This window comes from Mobula birostris, chromosome 22 (assembly GCF_030028105.1).
Source record: "Mobula birostris isolate sMobBir1 chromosome 22, sMobBir1.hap1, whole genome shotgun sequence".
NCBI classification, from domain to species: domain Eukaryota; kingdom Metazoa; phylum Chordata; class Chondrichthyes; order Myliobatiformes; family Myliobatidae; genus Mobula; species Mobula birostris.
In genome coordinates this window covers 3,593,494-3,615,365 of record NC_092391.1, presented here as the reverse complement: position 1 = coordinate 3,615,365, position 21,872 = coordinate 3,593,494, and the positions used below count along the sequence as shown (strand labels likewise).

At 43.1% G+C, this 21,872-nt stretch overlaps 1 protein-coding gene across 2 annotated transcripts in view; it reads left to right on the top strand.

Annotated features, from left to right (window-relative positions):
• pdcl (phosducin-like) overlaps positions 1 to 20,696 on the top strand; it is a 45,313-nt gene extending 24,617 nt beyond the window's left edge. Inside the window, exons 2-4 of one of the 2 annotated variants that reach the window (XM_072240394.1) lie at positions 9,001 to 9,201; positions 17,758 to 17,939; positions 18,776 to 20,696. In XM_072240394.1, coding sequence (XP_072096495.1) covers positions 9,039 to 9,201; positions 17,758 to 17,939; positions 18,776 to 19,324 — 894 coding nt within the window. In that variant the 5' untranslated portion in view covers positions 9,001 to 9,038 and the 3' untranslated portion in view covers positions 19,325 to 20,696. The remainder of the gene's footprint in view (positions 1 to 9,000; positions 9,202 to 17,757; positions 17,940 to 18,775) is intronic. The other variant, XM_072240393.1, reaches the window with a different exon arrangement.
• Positions 20,697 to 21,872: the final 1,176 nt, after the last annotated feature.

Sequence of the window (21,872 nt, the reverse complement as noted above, 5' to 3'; positions counted from 1 at the left end):
TTCTGGTGAACGCAGCAGGCGAGGCAGCATCTCTAGGAAGAGGTACAGTCGACGTTTCGGGCCGAGACCCTTCGTCAGTCCTGACGAAGGGTCTCGGCCCGAAACGTCGACTGTACCTCTTCCTAGAGATGCTGCCCGGCCTGCTGCGTTCGCCAGCAACTTTGATGTGTGTTGCTTGAATTTCCAGAACTGCATAATTTCCTCGTGTTTTCATTGATTCTACTGTGTTTCTTGTATCACTGTGAATACCTGCAAGAAAATGAATCTCAGGGCTGCATGTGGTGACACAGAGAGTGGTGCTAGAAAGTTTGGAAACCCTGTAGAATTTCCTCTATTTCTGCATAAATAAATAACACAAAAACATACTTGTTCATTTATTTATTGAGAATAGTGATCCAATATTACATATATTTGTTGGAAGAAGTATGTGAACCTTTGCTTTCAGTAACTGGTATAACCTCCTTGTACAGTAATTTAACCAAACATTTCCGGTAATTGTTGTTCAGTCCTGCACGTTGGCTTGGAGGAATTTTAGGCTGTTCCCCCTTAAAAAAAACTGCTTCAACTCTGGGATGTAGGTGGGCTTCCTTGCATGAATTGCTTGCTTCAGGTCTTTCCATAACATTCCTATAGGATTTGGGTCAGGACTTTGACTCGGCTGTTCCGAAACACAGATTTTCTTCCTTTTAAACCATTCTGTCGTTGATTTGTCTTTTGGGTCATTGCCTCGTTGCATTATCCAACTTCTTTTAAACTTCAAGTGACAGAATGCTACTCCGACATTCTCCTGTAAAATGTCTTGATACAATTTTGACTTCATTGTTTCTTCAACAATTGCAAGCTGTGCAGGCCCTGAGGCAGCAAAGCAGCCCCAAACCACGATGCTCGATGCTGGTGTGCAGTGCCCTTTTTCCAACCAAACATAGTGGTGTGCATTTCTGCCAAAGAGTTCAACTTTCAACTCATCTGTCCACAGAACATTGTCCCAGAAGCATTGTAGAACATCTAGGTCGTCTTTTGCAAACTTAAAACCTGCAGCAATGTTTTTTTTGGAGAGCAGTGGTTTCCTCCATGGTGTCCTTCCATGAACACCATTCTTGTTCAGTGTTTTTCTTATAATGGACACATGAACAGAGACTTTAACAAGTTCTGGAGATTTCCACAGGTATTTTGCTGTTACTCCTGAGTTCTTTTTCACCTCACTCAGCATCGCACATTGTGCTGTTAGTGTGATCTTTGCAGGATGCCCACTCCTAGGGTGAGTTGCAACAGTCTTGAGTTTCCTCCATTTGTAGATAATTTCTCTTACTGTGGACTGATGAACACTCAGGTCTTTAGAAATGCGTTTGTAACCTTATCCAGCTTCATGCATTTCTACAATTCTCCTGAGATCCTCTGAAAGTTGCTTGGATCGAGGCAATGGTGCACATAAGGATATCCTTCTTAAGAAGTGCAGGCTCTGTCTTTGTGTGTCTTTTTATAGGGAAGGGCACTTCTACAACCTACCTCCAATCTCACCTCATTGATTGGAACATCTGACTCCAAATAGCTTTTGTAGAAGGCATTACCCCAAGTGGTTCACATACTTGTTCACATACATGTAATATTGGACCATTTTTCCCAGTAAATAAATGAACAAGTATAATATTTTTCTGTTATTTATTTAATTGGGTTCTCTTTATCTAGTTTTAGGACGTGTAAAGATCTGATCACACTTTAGGTCATATTTATGCAGAAATAGAGAAAATTCTACTGGGTTCACAAACTTTCTAGCACCACTTTATATGCTTTGATAATAAATTTATTTTGAACTTTGAACCTCAAATTTGAATATCTCTTTTGCTCCAGTTGAAGAAATTTATTGCCAATTGTGTTTTTTTTGCAATTTTTTACGGCTTCACTGATACTTTGGGACTACAAAACAATTGTCCGTTAACCCTGTTTTTCTCCGCCAAACCTGCAAGGTGTTTCCAGTAGTACAACAATGATCTAATCAGCTAGCCTTCTCCTCCCTTGGTATCATTGTGTTCGTGTTATAGCGAGAGAATACTGGCTTTGGGAAAATCAGTCTGCTGTCCAAACTATCAACCTGCCAAAATTGTTCCTTTGTCCTCCTCATTGTAAAACCATCTGTTGAGTAGAGCTTGAATTTGACCCTACATAAACTGTATGCTGTCTTAAAAAAAATCTATTGTAATTTTAAAGTGCGGCACAGTAGCATAGCGCCAGTATCAGCAATCAGGTTTCAATTCCCACCGCAGTCTCTGAGGAGTTTGTACATTCTCCCTGTGGCCGTGTGGGTTTTATCCCACATTCCAAAGGCGTACGGGTTAGGATTAGCGGGTTATGGGTACGCAATGCTGGTGTCAGAAGCGTGGTGGCACTTGCGGGCCGTCCCCAGCACATCTTCGGTCTGTGTTGGTCGCTCATGCAAATGACCCATTTCATTGTATGTTTTCATGTATCTGTGACGAATCACATCTCTAATCTGAAGTATCTTCCAATCATCGTTAATTATTTCATTCATTCTTTGCTTCCTTTTTACATTTCACAGTGGAAGTGCAAAAACATCCTTGCCATTAAAAGAATAGAAAACTGATATTAATGTCAACAAAGTGACTAATTTTAGTTTTCCTTTTAGCATCGTACATGGGTGTCTAACCGCATTAATAGATAGGTAAGCTTCCACTGGCTGGTGCCGACCATGGATATCGTTTCCTGGCTGTCTTACACAAGCCAGGCAGTGTGATACGGAGAGTAACCTGTTGCCCATACAGCAGGCTCTCTCTCCACACAGCTGATGGGTCCAAAGGAACTGCAGAAACGGACACAGTTTGGCACCAGCGGCGTCGCAGGAGTTGCGAGTCAGAATTGAACTCAACATCGGAATGTCTTTGGGTCAGTAAGGATAGGAACAAGACAGCCCTGTGCATTTTTCCAAATCTTAGGGGGACTGGCTTGTACATGCATCAGAACTTTTTACTATGCGGGTGTGAGTTTAGCTTCATGAAGTTGTCTCCATGTGACAGTGACCCTGTTTTGTGGGATTGTTGTTCCCATGTTGTCTCCATGTGACAGTGACCCTGTTTTGTGGGATTGTTGTTCCCATGTTGTCTCCATGTGACAGTGATCCTGTTTTGTGGGATTGTTGTTCCCATGTTGTCTCCATGTGACAGTGACCCTGTTTTGTGGGATTGTTGTTCCCATGTTGTCTCCATGTGACAGTGATCCTGTTTTGTGGGATTGTTGTTCCCATGTTGTCTCCATGTGACAGTGACCCTGTTTTGTGGGATTGTTGTTCCCATGCTGTCTCCATGTGACAGTGACCCTGTTTTGTGGGATTGTTGTTCCCATGCTGTCTCCATGTGACAGTGACCCTGTTTTGTGGGATTGTTGTTCCCATGTTGTCTCTATGTGACAGTGACCCTGTTTTGTGGGATTGTTGTTCCCATGTTTGAGGCGCAGGTGTCTTTTTCCTGTTTGCTTCAGTCGTTTGCCTTTTCCTGTCTTTCTTCCTCTTCGATCAACGTTACAAAATGCTTGCTGAGATTCCTTCTGTTAACTCTTTTCGTATAATTTTTTTCACATGCATGCATAGTCTCAGAAAGCATATATAGCTTTAAGTAAAGGACAACATTTTGAGGGAAATAAAATTTTCAATATTTTAGTGACCATTTATTTATAGCCATATTTCCAAGGGTTTTGTTTGAAATTAACCTCCCCTCCACTGATTTACATTTCATATGAGCTAATGAAATGAATTTGTTACAGGTGTGTGCACATCTGTATTTAAATATTTTCCATCAAAACAAAATAGATGGAAATTAATTATTTATAGCTGGCAGTGTGTAATGTGTTTTTGTGGTTGATGCTCCAATTAAAATTTTGTTCGTTTGAGAAAGGTACATCACTGTCTCAGGTGAATTTACTCTCAACTCCAGTTAGTTATGTGGTGAATGCCTGGGTTTTATTTCAGTCCCAGCTTGCTTCCGATTCGCAGACCTACCTCGGCAGCTGTGGGAGTTGAAGACTGGTATGCAATGGGCTTTTTGTGATCTGACTGTGAATTTTTTGTAAAGGTATTATATTTTGACCAAAGTAATAGTTTATGACATTGGTAGATCTAGACTGCAATTTGCAATCAGTACTGTCCTTGTTTAAACTGCTGTGATTGTGTATGGTAACGGTAGAGAGTCTGTAGATGTATAGTGATTGGACACTGTTCAGATGAATAATGGCTATTCCTTTCATCTGTTACTAGATGAGACTGCAGAGCTTCTCTCACTGGTAAACATGCCACAGGCTGTTTTGGTTTCCATAAAAAATGGCAATTATTTCATTGGTAGTGTTTCATTCGATTCTTTATTCACTAACCCCTGCTATTCAGTAATGGTTCAAAGTAAATTTTGATCAAGCGTTTGATTGTTTGACTTGTTTGCTGAAAAGTGGCTGGTCTTTGCTGTTGTAATGTAAAACTGAACATTGGTACCTGAATAGTCTTCCATGTGAGAAGCAAAATCATCTGTGATGAACAGCATTTACTTGCCAGTGCAAAATTCTGAGGAACTATTAGAGCAAAATTTAAGCTATTAGGTATAATCTACAGAAAAAGACCATAAGACAGAGGAGAAGAATTAGGCCATTCAGCCCATCAAGTCGCTCCACCATTTCATCATGGCTGATCCATTTCCCCCTCACCTCTTTCGTCCCATAACCTTCCATGCCCTATCAACCTCTGCCTCAAATATGCCCAATGGCATAGCCTCCATAGAGGCATGTGGCAATGAATTCCACAGACTCACCAGCCTCTGGCTAAAGAATTTCCTCATCCTCTCTGTTCTAAAGGGACGTCCTTGAATTCTGAGGTTGTGCCCTCTGGTCCTAGATGTTCCCCACTATAGGAAACATTCTCTCCATCCCCTCTATCGAGACCCTTCAACATTCAATAGATTTCAATGAGATTCCCCCTCATTCTTCTAAACGCCAGTGAGTGTGAACCCAGAGTCATCAAACACCCTTCATACAATAAGCCCCTCATTCTCAGGAACCTCCTTTGAACCCTCTCCAAAGTCAGTACATCCTTTCTTAAATAAGGAGCCCAAAACTGCTCACTATACTTCAAGATGGTCCGCACCAGTGCCTTATAAAGCCTTAGTGTTGAATCCTTGCTTTTGTATTCTAGTTCATCTTGAAATGAATGCAAACATTGCATTTGCTTTCCTCCCCACTGACCTGACTTGTAAATTGACCTTTAGGGAAACCTGCATGTGGACTTTCTAGTCCCCTTGTATCTTGGATTTTTGAATTTACTCCCTGTCTACACTTTTATTCCTTCTACCAAAGTGCATGACCCTGCACTTCCCAACACTATTAGCCATTTCTTTGCCCATTCTCCTAATCTGGCCTTCTGTAGCCTCCCTGCTTCCTCAGGATCTGTGAAATAGTTTAGGAGTGATGCAGGTTTTAGCCATTCGTGACTGAGTCAGATGGCAGACTATGGACCTGAAGCATCTCGAGCAACCGTGTCCCAGTCGCTGGGTGTAGCCGACCACTGTACTGTACGCACTTACCCACTTCACTCAGGACGCAGACGTGGCCCTGGAGAGCATCCGGTTACCGGCATCTGACCTATGTACAGCGAGGTTTGACAAAAGGTGAATAAGTAGGTCTATATTTTTGTTTAGGAAGTGACAACAGGGAAATTCCATGTAGAAGTTGGTGATTCAGTGGCTTTAAGTTTAAAAAATGTTTGCCTTGTCACTTACCAGCTGCTGATCGGATTCTGACAGAACTTCTGATTTGAAAGTACGTCTATTTCCGAATGGAGGGAGGGGAGAAGGTGTTTAGTTCTGATCAAAGCTTTGCCATCTATCTAAAGTGTTGCCTTATCACTGCCTGAATCACTTAACAAACATAGTGGTACTATTGTGTAGATCAGCGCTAATATTTAATGTCAAGAGCTAAGTACAGATCTCAGTAATTTCTGATCCAAAGGGAGATTTGTACAAAAGAACTACTTGAACTAGCAATCATTGGCTGATTTTAAACTTCATTTTGGTTCTAATGTGCTAGAGGTTTGACATTTGCTGCAGATTTGTGTGTATGTATGTGGGTGGGAGGGAGGAACAGGGCTTGTTTTGATGAACGTTGTTTTGCTGCTTGTGGTATTCGGTGTTGTTCTGCCGAGTATTGTGTTGTGGGCATGTGAGGTTGGCACTGGAATGTGAGGTGACACTCGCAGGCTGCCCGCAGCACATCCTTAACCATTAACGCAAATGATGCATTTCACTGTATGTTTCAAATTACACTTGAGAAATAAATGAACCTGAATCTGAAATCTATATGTGATACCCTAACCCTGTGCTACAGGCTGAGTTAACATCTGCACTTATGTGAAGTGGAGGATAGTGTGTTTTAATTCTGGTTTTTTTGGCTGCCTGATTGTGACTAATCTAAATACAGTACTTAAACAGCTGAGAATGTACAAATAATGTGCAAATGTACTGGCTATCATTGTTTTAGTGTGGGAGGGCTAATTCTGAGGCTACATGCTTGCTGTTGTAAGAGGACTCTTGTTTATTGATCATGGTCATCTCTGACAGCACCGTAATATTCTGCACCATCTCAGCTCCATTGACAACAGCTAATTTGACACCAGAACATCTGCTTTCACTAAAGGCAATATTCCTTATAAATTCTTTAGGCCAGAGTTTCACAAACTTTTAAAGGAAATTCAGTCCTATGTATACATTCAGCAGATCACATGGAAGTGGGGGATTGGAGTAATTTAAGTTCAAGAGATTCTACAAACAGTGGAAATCCGGAGTAACACACAAAATGTTAGAGGAACTCAGTAGGTCAGGGAGCATCTGTGCAGAGAAATAGTTAAGAAACTGGGCCAAGACCTATCATCAGGACTCAGTAATGTTTCTGGGGAGTATTGTGATGGAATGTCAGAGTAGACTTGAGGGGTTGAATGGTTTAATTCTGCTCCTGTGTCCTATGGTTTCTTCCTTTGATCTGGATCTTCAATCCAGCTGGCTCTGTGAGGTGTATATTCTCCTCTGTCTGACTTTCTGACAGCATCTGCTGCCATGAACCAGTGTAGTTGCTGGCATTTTAAGTGTTTTATAAAATATTTCTTGGCACAGTTGAGAACGTACTAATGAGTATGATTTGTACATTTGAAAATAGGCTTATCGGAATTTTTTTTAATCATAGTGTCAGTCTTCCGTCCGTGTGTAACCTGATTTTAAAGAAATTAAAAATTATTTCTCTAAATATTAAAAAGGTGCTACTTACATTGGGTACACTAGACAGTGTATGGGTAATTGGAAATTGTTTGTTATTGTCACAAGTACAATACCTGTGCGTTCAGGTAGAACAAAATGGTGTTAAAATGAAATCACATTCAAAAGCTTTTGAGGTATGATGGTTAGATAGAACCAGCTTGCTTTTTAATGGCCTTTGAAAGTCTAGGAATGACCACATTTAGCAAGCACTGTCAACATTTGATCTGTGTGAACAGAATGCAAGACAAGCTTTTCACTGTCTCTTGGTTCATGTGACTAGGTGAATTCACCCTGCCCAGATCACCTGGCATCACCAAGCTTGTGGATAAGATTATCAAACAGGAGAGAAGCTGCTCCATCCGTGTTCAAAGTGAATTGTCTGTCACATCCCACCTTTTGAGCAGAATCACACCTATAAAACCAGTACACAATCTATTTCTTGTTGCTTCATTTCAGAAATAAACTTTATTCTTAAAATGTGTACAAAACTGCGCATGGCTCTCTTTACATTCAAAATGTCAATAAATTTATTAAATTAAAACATTCAGTGTAGAAATCATCATGCCACTTGTGTATTCTGTGAGGGGCCCAACTGCACAATGCATTGCAAACCAAGTGAGTTTGGGCCTCTAGTTTACTCCTTAAACTTCAACTGATCTGCTCGTGAAGTGTATTCAGAGCAAAGAATTAAACAGTTTCATTGTCGTGGGCGGTGATGAAATTGATCTCAGGCGGCACAATAATGTATCAACTAGTGTAACGCTTTACAGCACCAGCGAGCAGGGTTCATTTCCCACCGCTGTCTTTAAAGTGTTTGTCCATGCTCCCCACGACCACATGGGTTTCCCCGAGTGCTCTGGTTTCCTCCCACAGTCTAAAGACACATGGCTTGGGGTTAGTGATTGTGGGCATACTATGTTGGCGCTGGAAGCATGGCAACTGCTGCGGGCTGCCCTCAGCATATCCTTGGACTGTGTTGGTTGTTGACACAAATGACACATTTCACTGTATGTTTTGATGTACATGTGACAAATAAAGTTAATTTTTAATCTTTAACAACACACAAAATGCTGGAAAAATTCAGCAAGTCAGGCAGCATTTATGGAGAGGAGCAGTCCACATTTTGGAAACTTGAAGGGTCCCAGCCTGAAATGTTGGCTGTTTACTCCCCTCCATAGATGCTGCCTGACCTGCTGATTTCCTCCAGCATTTTGAGTGTGTTACTCTGGATTTCTCTGTTGTATCCCATGTCTTCAATCTTTAATTGTTTTTAAAAGGTCATGTGTCTTAGCATTAATTAAAAACAATCTGAGTTTACCTCAGTTGGGAATAATATTTTCTAACTTGCAGCAACAAGGCCACAAATTTTGGTTACTTGTCATAGACTTACTAAACAAGTGAACACTGTAAATCTCCATCATTCCCACATGAAAATTTAATCACATTTGTATCTTTTAAACTACAAAAGTGACGGCTGCTGACAGCAATCACTTTCAAACTGGACAACTTGTAACTGCGGCATACTTTAATACACTGGTGAGAGACCAGGGCTACTAGATTAATTATCCATGAGAATGAACCTTGGTAAATAATAAATGTTCTTCACTGGATGTTGAAGATTATTGTTGTATCAGGAAGGTGTTAGGAGCATAAATATTTAAACAAATTAGTGTCCTGAATTAATCTGGTGTTCTGCTCTTCCTTCCAGTTGTTTTTTGACGACTTTGGCCGAAGTTACCAGTCACAATGACGACCTTGGATGATAAGATCCTCGGAGAAAAGCTGCAGTACTACTACAGTAGCAGCGACGATGACGACAGTGACCGCGATGAGAATGAGCAAAAGACCATCAAAAATCCTGTGATTTCTGTGGGCGCAGAGGTGCGGGAGCGGAGTGCTGTGAACACAGGTACTGGTGAGAGAGAGGAATCGGAAAGCCGTGACAGAGAGGCTGTCAATTTGCTCTGGATTTGTTTGGTGTAAAGGCTCCTCATTAAATTGTTCAAACACTTTGTTATGTCTCATGCAAAGAGATTAATGAACAAACCCAGATTATTTTCCAAAAGTTTAAAACTTGCTTGTTACTCCAATATTTATTTAAACATAATGTTGAATTTCCAGAAAATAACTTCTCTGTGGAAAAACATGAAATAAAACAGCAAATTCTGGAAATATTCTGGGTGTTATTGTTTTGGAAAGAAATGACATAATGGTTCAGTCCTTGACCTGACAAAGGGTCTAAAATGTTAACTCTATCTCCTGTCCACAGGTGTGGCCTGACAAACTGAGTGTTCAAAGTTCGGAGTACATTTATATTTTATTTTATTTAGAGATACAGGCACTTCCGGCCCACCGAGCCACACCATCCAGAAACCTACCTGTTTAACTCTAGCCTTAACATGGGACAATTTGCCATGAGCAGTTAGCCAGCTAACCGGTACGCCTTTGAACTGTGGGAGGAAACGGGAGCATCTGGAGGAAACCCATGCTGTCACAGGAGAACGTGCAAACCCCTTACAGATGGCACTGGAATTGAACGCCAAACTCCAACATCCAGAGCTGTAATAGTATTGTGCAAAGACATGTGTCACCATGCACTACCCTGAGATTCATTTCCTTTCAGGCATTCACTGTAGAGTGTTTTCAACACCTCTTCTTTTTATTTGAACGCTTTAGATTTTTGACCTTTCATCAGAACCAGGAGATGTTAGAGAAATGTTTTCAACATAGGGAAAAGGGTGAAGGGTGGTTAGTGATGGAGACGAGAGACTGAGTGCTGGAAGATTAGGGATAGTCAGTGATGGAGATGAGAGATTGAGTGCTGGAAGATGAGGGATAGTCAGTGATGGAGATGAGAGATTGAATGCTGGAAGATGAGGGATAGTCAGTGATGGAGACGAGCGATTGAGTGCTGGAAGATGAGGGATAGTCAGTGATGGAGACGAGAGACTGAGTGCTGGAAGATGAGGGGTAGTCAGTGATGGAAATGAGAGATTGAATGCTGGAAGATGAGGGATAGTCAGTGATGGAGACGAGCGATTGAGTGCTGGAAGATGAGGGATAGTCAGTGACGGAGGCGAGCGATTGAGTGCTGGAAGATGAGGGATAGTTAGTGATGGAGATGAGAGACTGGTGAGTGCTGGAAGATGAGGGATAGTCAGTGATGGAGATGAGAGTGAGTGCTGGAAGATGAGGGATAGTCAGTGATGGAGACGAGAGACTGGTGAGTGCTGGAAGATGAGGGATAGTCAGTGATGGAGACAAGAGGTTGAGTGCTGGAAGATGAGGGATAGTGATGGAGACGAGAGACTGAGTGCTGGAAGATGAGGGATAGTCAGTGATGGAGACGAGAGACTGAGTGCTGGAAGATGAGGGATAGTCAGTGATGGAGACGAGAGATTGAGTGCTGGAAGATGAGGGATAGTCAGTGATGGAGATGAGAGATTGAATGCTGGAAGATGAGGGATAGTCAGTGATGGAGACGAGAGATTGAGTGCTGGAAGATGAGGGATAGTCAGTGATGGAGATGAGAGATTGAGTGCTGGAAGATGAGGGATAGTCAGTGATGGAGACGAGAGACTAGTGAGTGCTGGAAGATGAGGGATAGTCAGTGATGGAGACGAGAGATTGGATACTGGAAGATGAGGGATAGTTAGTGATGGAGACGAGAGATTGAGTGCTGGATGAATGATGGTCAACAATGGAGATGACAGACTGAGTGCTGGGAAATAAGGGATGAGCTTTACACTTGCTTGATAATGCAAACATCTAATCAGCCAATGATATGGCAGCAACTCAATGCATAAAAGCATGCAGATATGGTCAAGAGGTTCAGTTGTTGTACAGACCAAACATCAGAATGGGGAAGAAATCGGATCTAAGTGACTTTGACTGTGGAATGATCGTTGGTGCTAGGGAGGTGCCTTGAGTATCTCAGAAACCACTAATCTCCTGGGATTTTCACACACAACAGTCTCTAGAGTTTACAGAGAGTGGTGCAAAAAAACAAGAAACATCCAGTAAGTGGCAGTTCTGTGGGTGAAAAAGCCTTGCTAATGAGAGAGGTCAGGAGAATGGCCAGACTGGTTCAAGCTGACAGAAAGATGACGGTAACTCAAATAGCCACACATTACAACAGAGTTGTGCAGAAGAGCATCCCTGAATGCACAACACATCGAACCTTGAAGTGGATGGGCTACAGCAGCAGAAGACTACAAACATCTACTCAATGGCCACTTTATTAGGTACAACAGGTACAATGTATGTCATGAAATTTATTATTTTATGACAGGAGTACAGTGTAATACATAAAAAAAACTATGTTACAATAAGAAATATATATAGTAAATTAGTAGCACAAAATAGTGAGGTCATGTTCATGGATTCATGGACCATTCAGAAATCTGATGGAAGAAGTTGTTCCTAAAAGATTGACTGTGGGCTTTCAGGCTCCTGTACCTCTTCCCTGATGCCAGCAATGAGAAGGAGGCATGCCCTGAGTGGTGGGGGTCCTTCATGATGGATGCAGCCCTTTTGAAGCTACCCTCGCTGGTGGGGAGGCTGGTGCCCATGATGCAGCTGGTTGAGTAACGACCCTGCCAGGACGGAAAGCAGCAAGTATGAAATGACTAATGGGGCAAAGGTGTTAGTGAAGGAGGGTAGTAATGAGTTAAGCAATGGAAAAAACATTGATTATATGTCACGGCAACTAAGGCCCACAACTGGCAAATGCGACCCCTATAGATGGGTACTCAGTGGGCTGAAGGGGTTGTTTCTGTGCCGTGACTTGTTTACCAAATGCACAGGAGGAGAATTATTAAACAGGAGATATTCACCCACCATTTAGTTGTAGCTGCAACCTGCCAAAGCCTAGGACAGAGTTTAGCAGGACTGGGTGGGTGGTTCTGTTGGTAAAAAATGAAGTCAAATACTTTGGAAGAGGTGACATAGGATTGGAAGATGTAGGATCCTTGTGGGTAGAGTTAAGAAACTGCAAGGGTAAAAAGACTCTGATGGAGTTGTATACAGGCCCCCAAACAGTAGCCGTGATGTCTGATATAAATTTCAATGTGAAACAGTAAAGACATGTAATAAGAGCAGTTTTACGATAGTCATGGGAAATCTCAATATTGTGAAAATCCAATTGATGCTGAATCCCAAAGGAGGAAACTTGTGGAATGCCTACGAGATGGCTCTTTAGAACAGCTTGTGGTTGAACCCACTTGAGGAAAGGCAATTCTGGTTTGAGTTTTGTGTAATGAGCCAGATTTGATTAGGGAGTTTAAGGTAAAGGGACCCTTAGGAGGCAGTGATCATAATATGATAGAACTCGCCCAGCAGTTTGAGAAGCAGAAGCTAAAATCAGATGTATCAGTATTACAGTGGAGTAAAGGGAATTACAAGGGCATGAGAGAGGAACAGGCCAGAGTTGATTGGAAGGGGACACTAGCAGGGATGGTGGCAGAACAGTAATGGCTGGAGTTTCTGGGGGCAATTTGGAAGGTGCAGGATAGACACATCCCATAGAAGAAGTAGTATTCTAAAGGCAGGATGATGCAACTATGGGTGACAACAGAAGTCAAAGACAGCATAAAAGGAAAAGAGAGGGCATATAACAGAGCAAAAATTAGTGGGAAGTTAGAGGATTTGGAAGTTTTTAAAAACCAACTGAAGGTGACTAAAAATGCCATAATGTGAGAAAAAATGAAATATAAAGACAAAGCAGCCAATAAGCAAAAAAAGATATCAAAAGTTATTTTCTGAAATATATATTAAAAGAGAGGAGAGAGTGGATATTGGACCACTGGAAAATGGCATTGGAGAGTCAGTAATGGGGGACAAAGAAATGGAGGAGGAACTTAATGGGTACTTTGTGTGGAAGGCAGAGCAGTATGCCAAAAATTCGAGAGTGTCGGGGGCAGAAGGGGGTGTAGTTGCTATTACTAAGGGGAAGGTGCTTTGGAAGCTGCAAGGTCTGAAGGTAGATAAGTCACCCGGGCCAGATGGACTACACCCTAGGGTTCCGAAAGAGGTAGCTGAAGAGATTGTGGAGGCATTAGTAATGATCTTTTAATAATCACTAGATTCTGGAATAGTTCCAGAATACTGGAAAATTGCAAATTCACTCCACTCTTAAGAGGGAAGAAAGGCAGAAGAAAGGAAATTATAGCCCAGTTAGCCTGACTTGAGTGGTTGGGAAGATGTTGGAGTCTATTATAATGGATGTGATTTTGAGGTACTTGGAGTCACATGATAAAATAGGCCAAAGTCAGCATGGTTTCCTTAGGGGAAATCCTTGCTTGACAGATCTGTTGGAATTCTTTGAGGAGATAACAGGCAGGATAGGCAAAGGAGATTCAGTGGATGTTGTTTTCGTGGATTTTCAAATGGCCTTTGTCAAGCTGACATACGTGAGGCTGCTTAACAGGATTAGAGGCTATGGTATTACAGGAAATGTACTAGCATGGACAGAAGATTGGCTGACTGGCAGGAGGCAAAGAGTCGGAATGAAGGGGGCCTATTCTACTTGGCTGTCGGTGACAAGTGATCGGTATTGGGGCTGCTTATTTTCATTTTATACTGTATGTCGATTTGGATGACAGAATTGATGTCTTTGTGTCCAGGTTTGTGGATGATATGAAGATGAGTGGAGAGGCAGGTAGTGTTGAGGAAACAGCGAGTCTGCAGAAGAACTTGGACAGGTTGGGAGAAAGGGCAAAGAAGTGGCAAATGATAATTTAGGGAAGTGTATGTTCATGCCCTTTGGTAGAAGGAATAAAGGCTATTTTCTAAACAGAGAAAATACCAAAATCAGAGGGGCATAGGGACTTGGAAACCCTTGTGTAGGATTCCTTAAAGGTTGAGTCAGTAGTGAGAAAAGCAAATGCAATGTCAGCACTCATTTCGAGAGAATCAGATTATAAGAGCAAGGATGTGATGCTGATCCTTTATAAGGCATCGATTAGACCGCACTTGGAGAATTGTGGGCAGTTTTGGGCTCCTTGTATAAGAAAAGCTGTGCTGGCATTGGAGATGATCCAGGGAATGAAAGGGTTAATGCACGAGGAACTTTTGATGTCTCTGGGCCTGTTTTCATGGGCATTTAGAAGAATGAGGTGGGGGGACCTCATTGAAACTATTGAATATTGAAAGGTCTGGACAGAGTGGATGTGGAGAGGATGTTTCCGAGAGTGGGTGAGTGTAGGATCTAAAGGCACAGCCTCAAAATACACGGACACCATTTAGAACTGAGGTGAGGAGAACTTCTTCAGACAGAGTGTGGTGAATCAGTGCCGCAGACGGCAGTGAGGCCAAGTCAGTGAGGATACTTAAAGTGAGTGTTGATGGGCTCTTGCTTAGTAAGGGCGTCAAAGGTTACAAGAAGAAGGCAGGAGAATGGGGATAACAAATCATGATTGAATGGCAGAGCAGATTCTCTGGGCCGAGTGGCCTAATTCTGATCCTATGTCTTGTGGTCTTATGTTCATCTACTGACTGTCAGTCCCTGGAGCAGGAAGGTGGTGGGACCAGCCTTCCCGCACATTAATCATGTCAGCATTCAAGATTCAAGATAAAATTGTTTAATCTCATTTCGAGTACATCAGTGTAAAGGTAAATGAAATAATTGTTACTCTGGATCTAATGCAGCACAAAAAAAACCACAATAAGATAAGAACACAATGATAAACACAATAATTATAAATACGTAAGAACTTTTATACATTGACTGATTGTATGTCCATAAAGTGATGCTAGGGACAGGAGTGTCTGTACATAAGGTGACTGACAGGAAATGATAAAGTGGTAGTGGTTGGGGTGTAGGTGGTGGGTCAGTGAGTGGAGGTGTTGATCAGCCTTACTACTTCCGGAAGGTAACTGAGTCTGGTGGTCATGGTATGGGTGTTAACTCCAAATGCGCCTGCTCAAATTACAAGACACACAAAATGCTGGAGGAACTCAGCAGATCAGGCAGCATCTATGGAGGGGAATAAGCAGATGACTTTTCGGGCCAAGACCTTCATCAGAACTGGAAAGGAAGAGAAAAAAGCCAGAATAAGAAGGTGAAGAGGGGGGAAAGTGGACAAGCTTCCCCCTCACGTGACTTCACCTATCCCTGCCACCTTGTACTTCTCCCCTTCGTGATGTGTGCCACGTGCACAGTACTCTTGACGTAACCGTCTCCCTGGTTTAACTTCACTCTGATCTTTGTTGTATTCAAGGCTTCTAGTTATAAAGTCTAGTGTTCAAACAAACAGAAACTGGCCCTTCGACTTGGCTCATCAGTCTGGTCCTTTTACCCTGTTACAGACATTCCATTTAGACCATAAGACAGGAGCAGAATTAGGCCATTCAGACCATCATGGCTGATTTATTATCCCTCTCAGACTCTTGCTCATGTCTTCTTCCCGTAACCTTTGACGCCCTGACTAATCAAGAACCTATCAACCTCCACCCAGTACCTTGACCTTCACAGCCCTCTGTGGCAATGAACTGCACAGATTCACCACCTCTGGCCAAAGAAACTCCTCCTCACCTCTTTTCTAAAGAGACATTGTTCTATTTGGATCTGTGTTCTAAGCTCCCCCACGGCATTAATTTGCCTGCTTTAGGACTGCATCCTTCTGGACGCCTATTCTAACGTCTGTCTGAATGCCTCGTAGCCGTAGTGATTTCATCCTCTCTTCTGGCAGCGTGTTTCAGATGTTATCCTCTATGTGTGGGTGGAGGTGGGGGGGGGCAACATTCTCCTCACGTCCCTTTAAATCTCCTGCCTCCTCCCTCAAACCCATGCTCTCTTGATTTTGATACCCTGATTATTTGGGGGGGGGGGGGGAGAAGACTTTTAACTATCTACCGTACCTGTGCTTCTAATTAAAGATTAAATGAGCTTTACTTGTGATATGTACATCACTGAAACGTCTCGTTTGCCTCATTGATCACACGTGAGACAGACTGCAAATGTTGCCAAGTTTCTGGCCCACTGCTTGTTAACCCGAACCCATGTGTCTTTGGGATTTGGGAGGAGACTGGAACACCCGAAAGAAAGGCTGGTCTTACGGACAGCAGCGGGAATTAGACCCTGATCCTAAAGCTTGCTCTGTAATAGCATCACATTGACCTCTATGCTACTGTAATCAGAAGAGCTTCTATGAGGCGTGGGTGGCACGGTGGCATAGAAGCTAGCACAATGCTATTACAGCGCTGGCGACCCGGGTTCAATTCCCACCGCTGTCTGTAAGGAATCTACGTTCTACCTGTGACCATGTGTCTTTCCTCCGGGTTTCCTGCCGCAGTCCAAAGGGAGAGCTGGTAAGTTAGTTGGTCACGTGGGTGTAATTGGGCGGAGCGGGTTTGTTGTGCTGAAGGACCTGTTACTGTGCTGTATCGGTAAATAAAAATCAATCAAAAATATTACAACTTTGGTGTTTGATTAAATGTGCAATGTTTTTTAAAAAGCAGGGATTTTTATTTTCCAAAGGGATTGCTGATGAGCCCTGTTGTCAGGTAGATGTGGTCAGAGGATATTAGACCTCATGCAGTTCGTCGCGCAGAGGTTGTTTTGCAAATAAATGAAATGTCCAGCTCTGGAGATTTTTAAACTATGCTTGTATTTTAATAAAGTAGTCTTTGACTGGCTACTAAGCTAAAATGAATCTTCAAAGCTGCTTGTGGAAGGCGTTCATTAACTCCCTGAAACAGTGGAGCTGCAGTGTGACCCTCTCTGGACGCTCTATAACGCAGCACGTAGTGCAGCGTTCAGTGTAACGCTGTACACCGCCAACCATAACACTGGGATTCCATTCCCACCCCTTTCAATACGTTCTCCCTGTGACCGTGAGGGTTTCCTCCCATATTCCAACGACTTACCAGTTAGGGGTAATAACTTGTGAATATGCTATTTTGGCAACGCCTGTGGGCAGCCCCCAGCACGTCCTTGGACTTTAGTGGTCAATGACTAAGTATGTGTCAACGTATGGAGCCATAGCTCACTACAGCGTAGAAACAGGCCCTTCAGCCATTCTGAGTCTGTTCCATACTGTTATTCTACCTGGTCCCATCGATCTGCACCTTTGCCATAGCCTTCCATGTCCCTCCCATACATGTACCTATCCACTCTCCTCTTTATGGTTGAAATCGAACCCACATCCACCACTTCTACACTCTCAGCAGCGCTTAACCTTTCACCTTTCTCCCTTAATTCATGATTCCTAGTTTTAGTCTCCCCTAACCTTAGTGGAAAAAGCCTGCTTGCGTTTACTCCTCATAATTCTGTATATAGTATCTCTATCAAATCTGCTCAGTCTCTTATGCTGCAGGAGGTAAAGAGCTAATGTGTACCCTCACACGAGGCCACATACGAGAAATGGAGTGAATCTAAACTCTGATGATAGTCTGTTCCGTGTTGCCCCGCAGCCAGGGCAACTGTTTTGTTAAAAGCCCTGTGTCGACCCCCTTCTCTGCTCAGGTCCGAAAGGAGTCATCAATGACTGGCGGCGCTTCAAGCAGCTGGAAACAGAGCAGCGTGCCGAGCAGCGCCGCGAGGTCCACCGGCTCATCAAGAAGCTGTCGATGAGCTGTCGTTCTCACCTCGACGAACAGAAGGATCTCCACAAGCAGAAGGTGGTCCAGGACAAGGTCAATGGCAAGGTTAATATCTACACCACATGGTCTTCTGGGCAGGGGACACCAGGCCGGGCCGGGTGAGCATTCAATACAAGGGAGTGCAGTTTAGTGTAACAGTGTTTCAGTGCCAGTCTCTCTGTTATCTGTAAGGAGTTTGTATGTTCTCCCCATGACACATGGATTTTCTCTGGGTGCTCTCTCATTGCAAGCATGTACAGGTTAGTAGGTTAATTGGTCACGTGGCTGTATTTGGGTATTGTCAGCTTGTTGGGCTGGAACGTATAGATAGAGCTGAATGTAGAGAGAATGTTTCCAATAGTGGGTGAGTCTAGGATCGGAGTGCACAGCCTCAGAAGAGAGGTATGTCTCTTTAGAACACAGATGAGGAGGAACTTCTTTAGCCTGGGGTGGTGAATCTGTGAAATTCATTGCCACAGACAGCTGTGAAGGCGAAGTCATTGGGTATAGCAGAGGTTGACCAAGTTCTTGATTAGTCAGGGTGTGGAAGGTTATGGGGGAGAAGGGGGTTGTGAGAGAAAGTAAATCAGTCGTGGTGGAATGGTAGAGCAGACTCATGGGCCAAATGGACTGGCTGTGCCTCTTTGTCTTATAAAGGACAATTTCCAGACCGAACTGTGTGCTGCCCTCATCCCAACTGGTAGAGACGGTGGATTTAGAAGGGGCTGTCGAAACATAAAATGTTTTAAATGTCAAAATACACATTTTTAGGTTTTGCGCATGTTTTAAATGTTATAGTTCCTTGTATTGTTACAATGTGTTAACCGTAGTTGTGGAAAAGTATGTCGTTAGTCAGCCATACTGAAGCAGTTAGCCTAATGTTTTGCTGATTTGTTTTGTAGTTGACACTGAAAGAATGCAATATGCTGAATGAGCAGGACGATGAGGTGTTTCTGGAGCAGTACCGCAAGCAGCGGATGAAGGAGATGAGGGAGCACCTCTACAGCGGCAAGCGCTTTGAGCAGATCTACGAGCTAACCAGCTCCGAGGACTTTCTGGACACAATTGATAAAGAGGAGAAGAACACTCTGATCGTAGTTCACATCTACGAAGATGAACTGCCGGGGTGCGAAGCCATGAACGGCTGCCTGATCTGCCTGGCCTCCGACTACCCGCTGGTAAAGTTCTGCAAGATCCGTAGCTCCGTGATTGGCGCCAGTGCCCGGTTCACTGACAACGCCTTGCCTGCTCTCCTGGTCTACAAGTGCGGCGACCTGATCGGCAACTTTGTGCGCATCACCGACCAACTGGGGTATGACTTCTTCGCCGCTGACCTGGAGTCATTTCTGCGCGAGTACGGCGTGCTGCCAGAGAAAGATGCGGTGTCACCCATGTCCATTAAGAGTGCCTCAGTGTGCCGTAGTGACGATAGTGACCTTGACATTGACTGACCCTCAGTTAAAAGAGCTATCTCCTCATGGTGTAGAGCAGTCATTACTCAGGCTTAGTTTGTTTTCAGTGTCAGTTCCCCACGTAGCCTATGCCTGATTTGTTGGTTTGAGGTGCTGCTTGTTTTTATTTACATCGCTGAGAATATTAATCAGACCAGTGCACACCAGGGGCCAGGTGATTTTTAGTCTCAGACGTTAGGTCCCCATCCCTCTATCGTCTATGCACACCGCCTCTCCCCTCTGTCATCACGATTGACATTCCTGCTCATTAACCAGCAAGCACGCTTTGGATGGGTTCCACAGCGACTCTGAGAATGGTTAAAACTGAGCTAAATGTACAGTTAGACTTGTACTGCTGTTTGCAAATCCAAAAGTGTGACCAGCTAAATCTGATACTCTGCCACTGAAGAGTCTGTTTTACTGTAGCACTGTAAATAATTTATTGGTTGTCCAAATCCATCCTCATCAATCTTCATTGATCCTCTGTATAATATCATCTAACACACACACACACAAAATGCTGGACGAGTTCAGAAGGTCTGGCAGCATATATGGAGGGGATTAAATAGTCATCACTTTGGTCCAAGACCCTTCATCTGACCTGCTGAGTTCCTCTCACATTTTGTGTGTGTGGCTCTGGAATCCCAGCATCTGCAGAATCTCTTGTGTTACTGATACCATCTGTTTAATAATTTACAATTAAACCAGATTGCTACTTTTTCTAAGAAATTCTTGATTGGGAGCCAGGACAAATCGGAGAATTGTAGCTGGTTCTGCTTTCAAGGATGCCTCTGGTTTTCCAGTTGAGGGAACATGTTATGCTTTATGTATATATATCTACCTCCTAGTCCCCGCTTACCACGGTTTCTGGGTGCTCATCTGCAATACTGTAACCTGTACTGAACTTGGTTTGTGGCATTCAACCAGTTTACATTCAAAACTTAAAGAAATGCAAGCTGTTTTTTAACTTTACCTTTTAAATAAAATCTTTAATTTCTTTCTGCTGGTCATACCTTGAAGCATGTTTGTTCTGTTGTGTCTGAAGTGTGTGTAAATCTAAGCCCTGATGTGATCTATTTACTATGCAGTGTTCAGTGAATTATTAGCATGGTTGGTGAAATTTTATAGGCTGTTTTTAACAAGCTCTTTGTGTGCTCCACATTTGTTAGGATCTTCTGTAGAACCATAAACTCCATGATAAGTTTAAAATGTCCAAATGAAGTAAAGTTATCAAGCATTTTCAAACATCTTTGCAGCTTTTTGTATTTTGCTTATGAGAATGACAGAACTGCATTTTAAATTGTTACATTTATAAAAGGGAGTGTGTCCTTGTTTCCCATTCACCTGAATCTAATAAAAAGATAGTGAAATTAACAGATCTGCTGTATTTTTGATATTCATATTTCTCAAAGATGACAGATTCTGTCCAGTCTACCACCTCTATTGAACGATTCACGCACTGTCAAAGAAGGAGAAGTAATTATTTAGAGTGGCACACACAAAATGCTGGAGGAACTCAACAGGTCAGGTGGTATCTATGGAAATGAATAAACGGTCCACGTTTTGGGCTGAGACATTCATCAGCACTGGAAAGGAAGCATCAGATAAAGGTACACAAAATGCTGGAGGAACTCAGCAGGTCAGGCAGCACTGTTGGAAATGAATAGACAGTTAACATTTGAGGCCGAGGCTCTTTGGGACTGGAATGGGGGGTGGGGGAGGGAAGGAGGACATGTTCAGAGGATAAAGGCGAAGCCAGGTGGATGGGGGAGAGGAAATGAAGCTGGGAGGTGCAAGGTAGAAAAGGGAAAGGGCTGGAGAAGAAGGAATCTGATAGGGCAGGAAGGAGAGTGGATCATTGGAGAAGGGGAGAGACACCAGGGGGAGGTGATAGGTGAGGAGAAGGACTTCCCCTTCCCCCACCTCCTTATTCTGGCATCTTCCCCCTTCCTTCCAGTCCTGATGAAGGGTCTCGGCCCAAAACGCCAACTATTTATTACCCTCTGTAGATGCTGCCTGACCTGCTGAGTTCCTCCAACATTTTGAGTGTGTTGCTCTGGATTTCCAGCTTCTGCAGAATCTCTTGTGTTTGTTTATAAATATTCTTTCCACAATCAGTGATTCCTTCCAAGAGAAAACATTCACAAGGATGGTAGCTGGGTTGGAGTGTGTAAGCTGGGCTGGGTCAGTTACCCTGGAGCGAAGGAGCCTGAGATGGGACATGGCAGAGATGTAACGTGAGGAGAGGCAGAGAGTTGGTGCTTGCTCCCCATGGCAGGGTGGCTAAAACCAGAGGCTGTACGTTTGAGAGGGTGGATGTGTAAGGGAGTAAATATTCCACACACCGAGTGGTTGGTATGTGGAAGTGGCATTGTTTTATTACTGTTACATACTGAGATGCAGTGAGAAGCTCGTACTGCATCCTGTTCATACAGATCAGATCAGATCATTACACAGTGCATTGAGGTAGAACAGTAAAACATTTAGAATGCAGAATAAAGTCTAACAGTTACAGAGAAAGTGCAGTGTAGGTAAGCAATAATTGCAA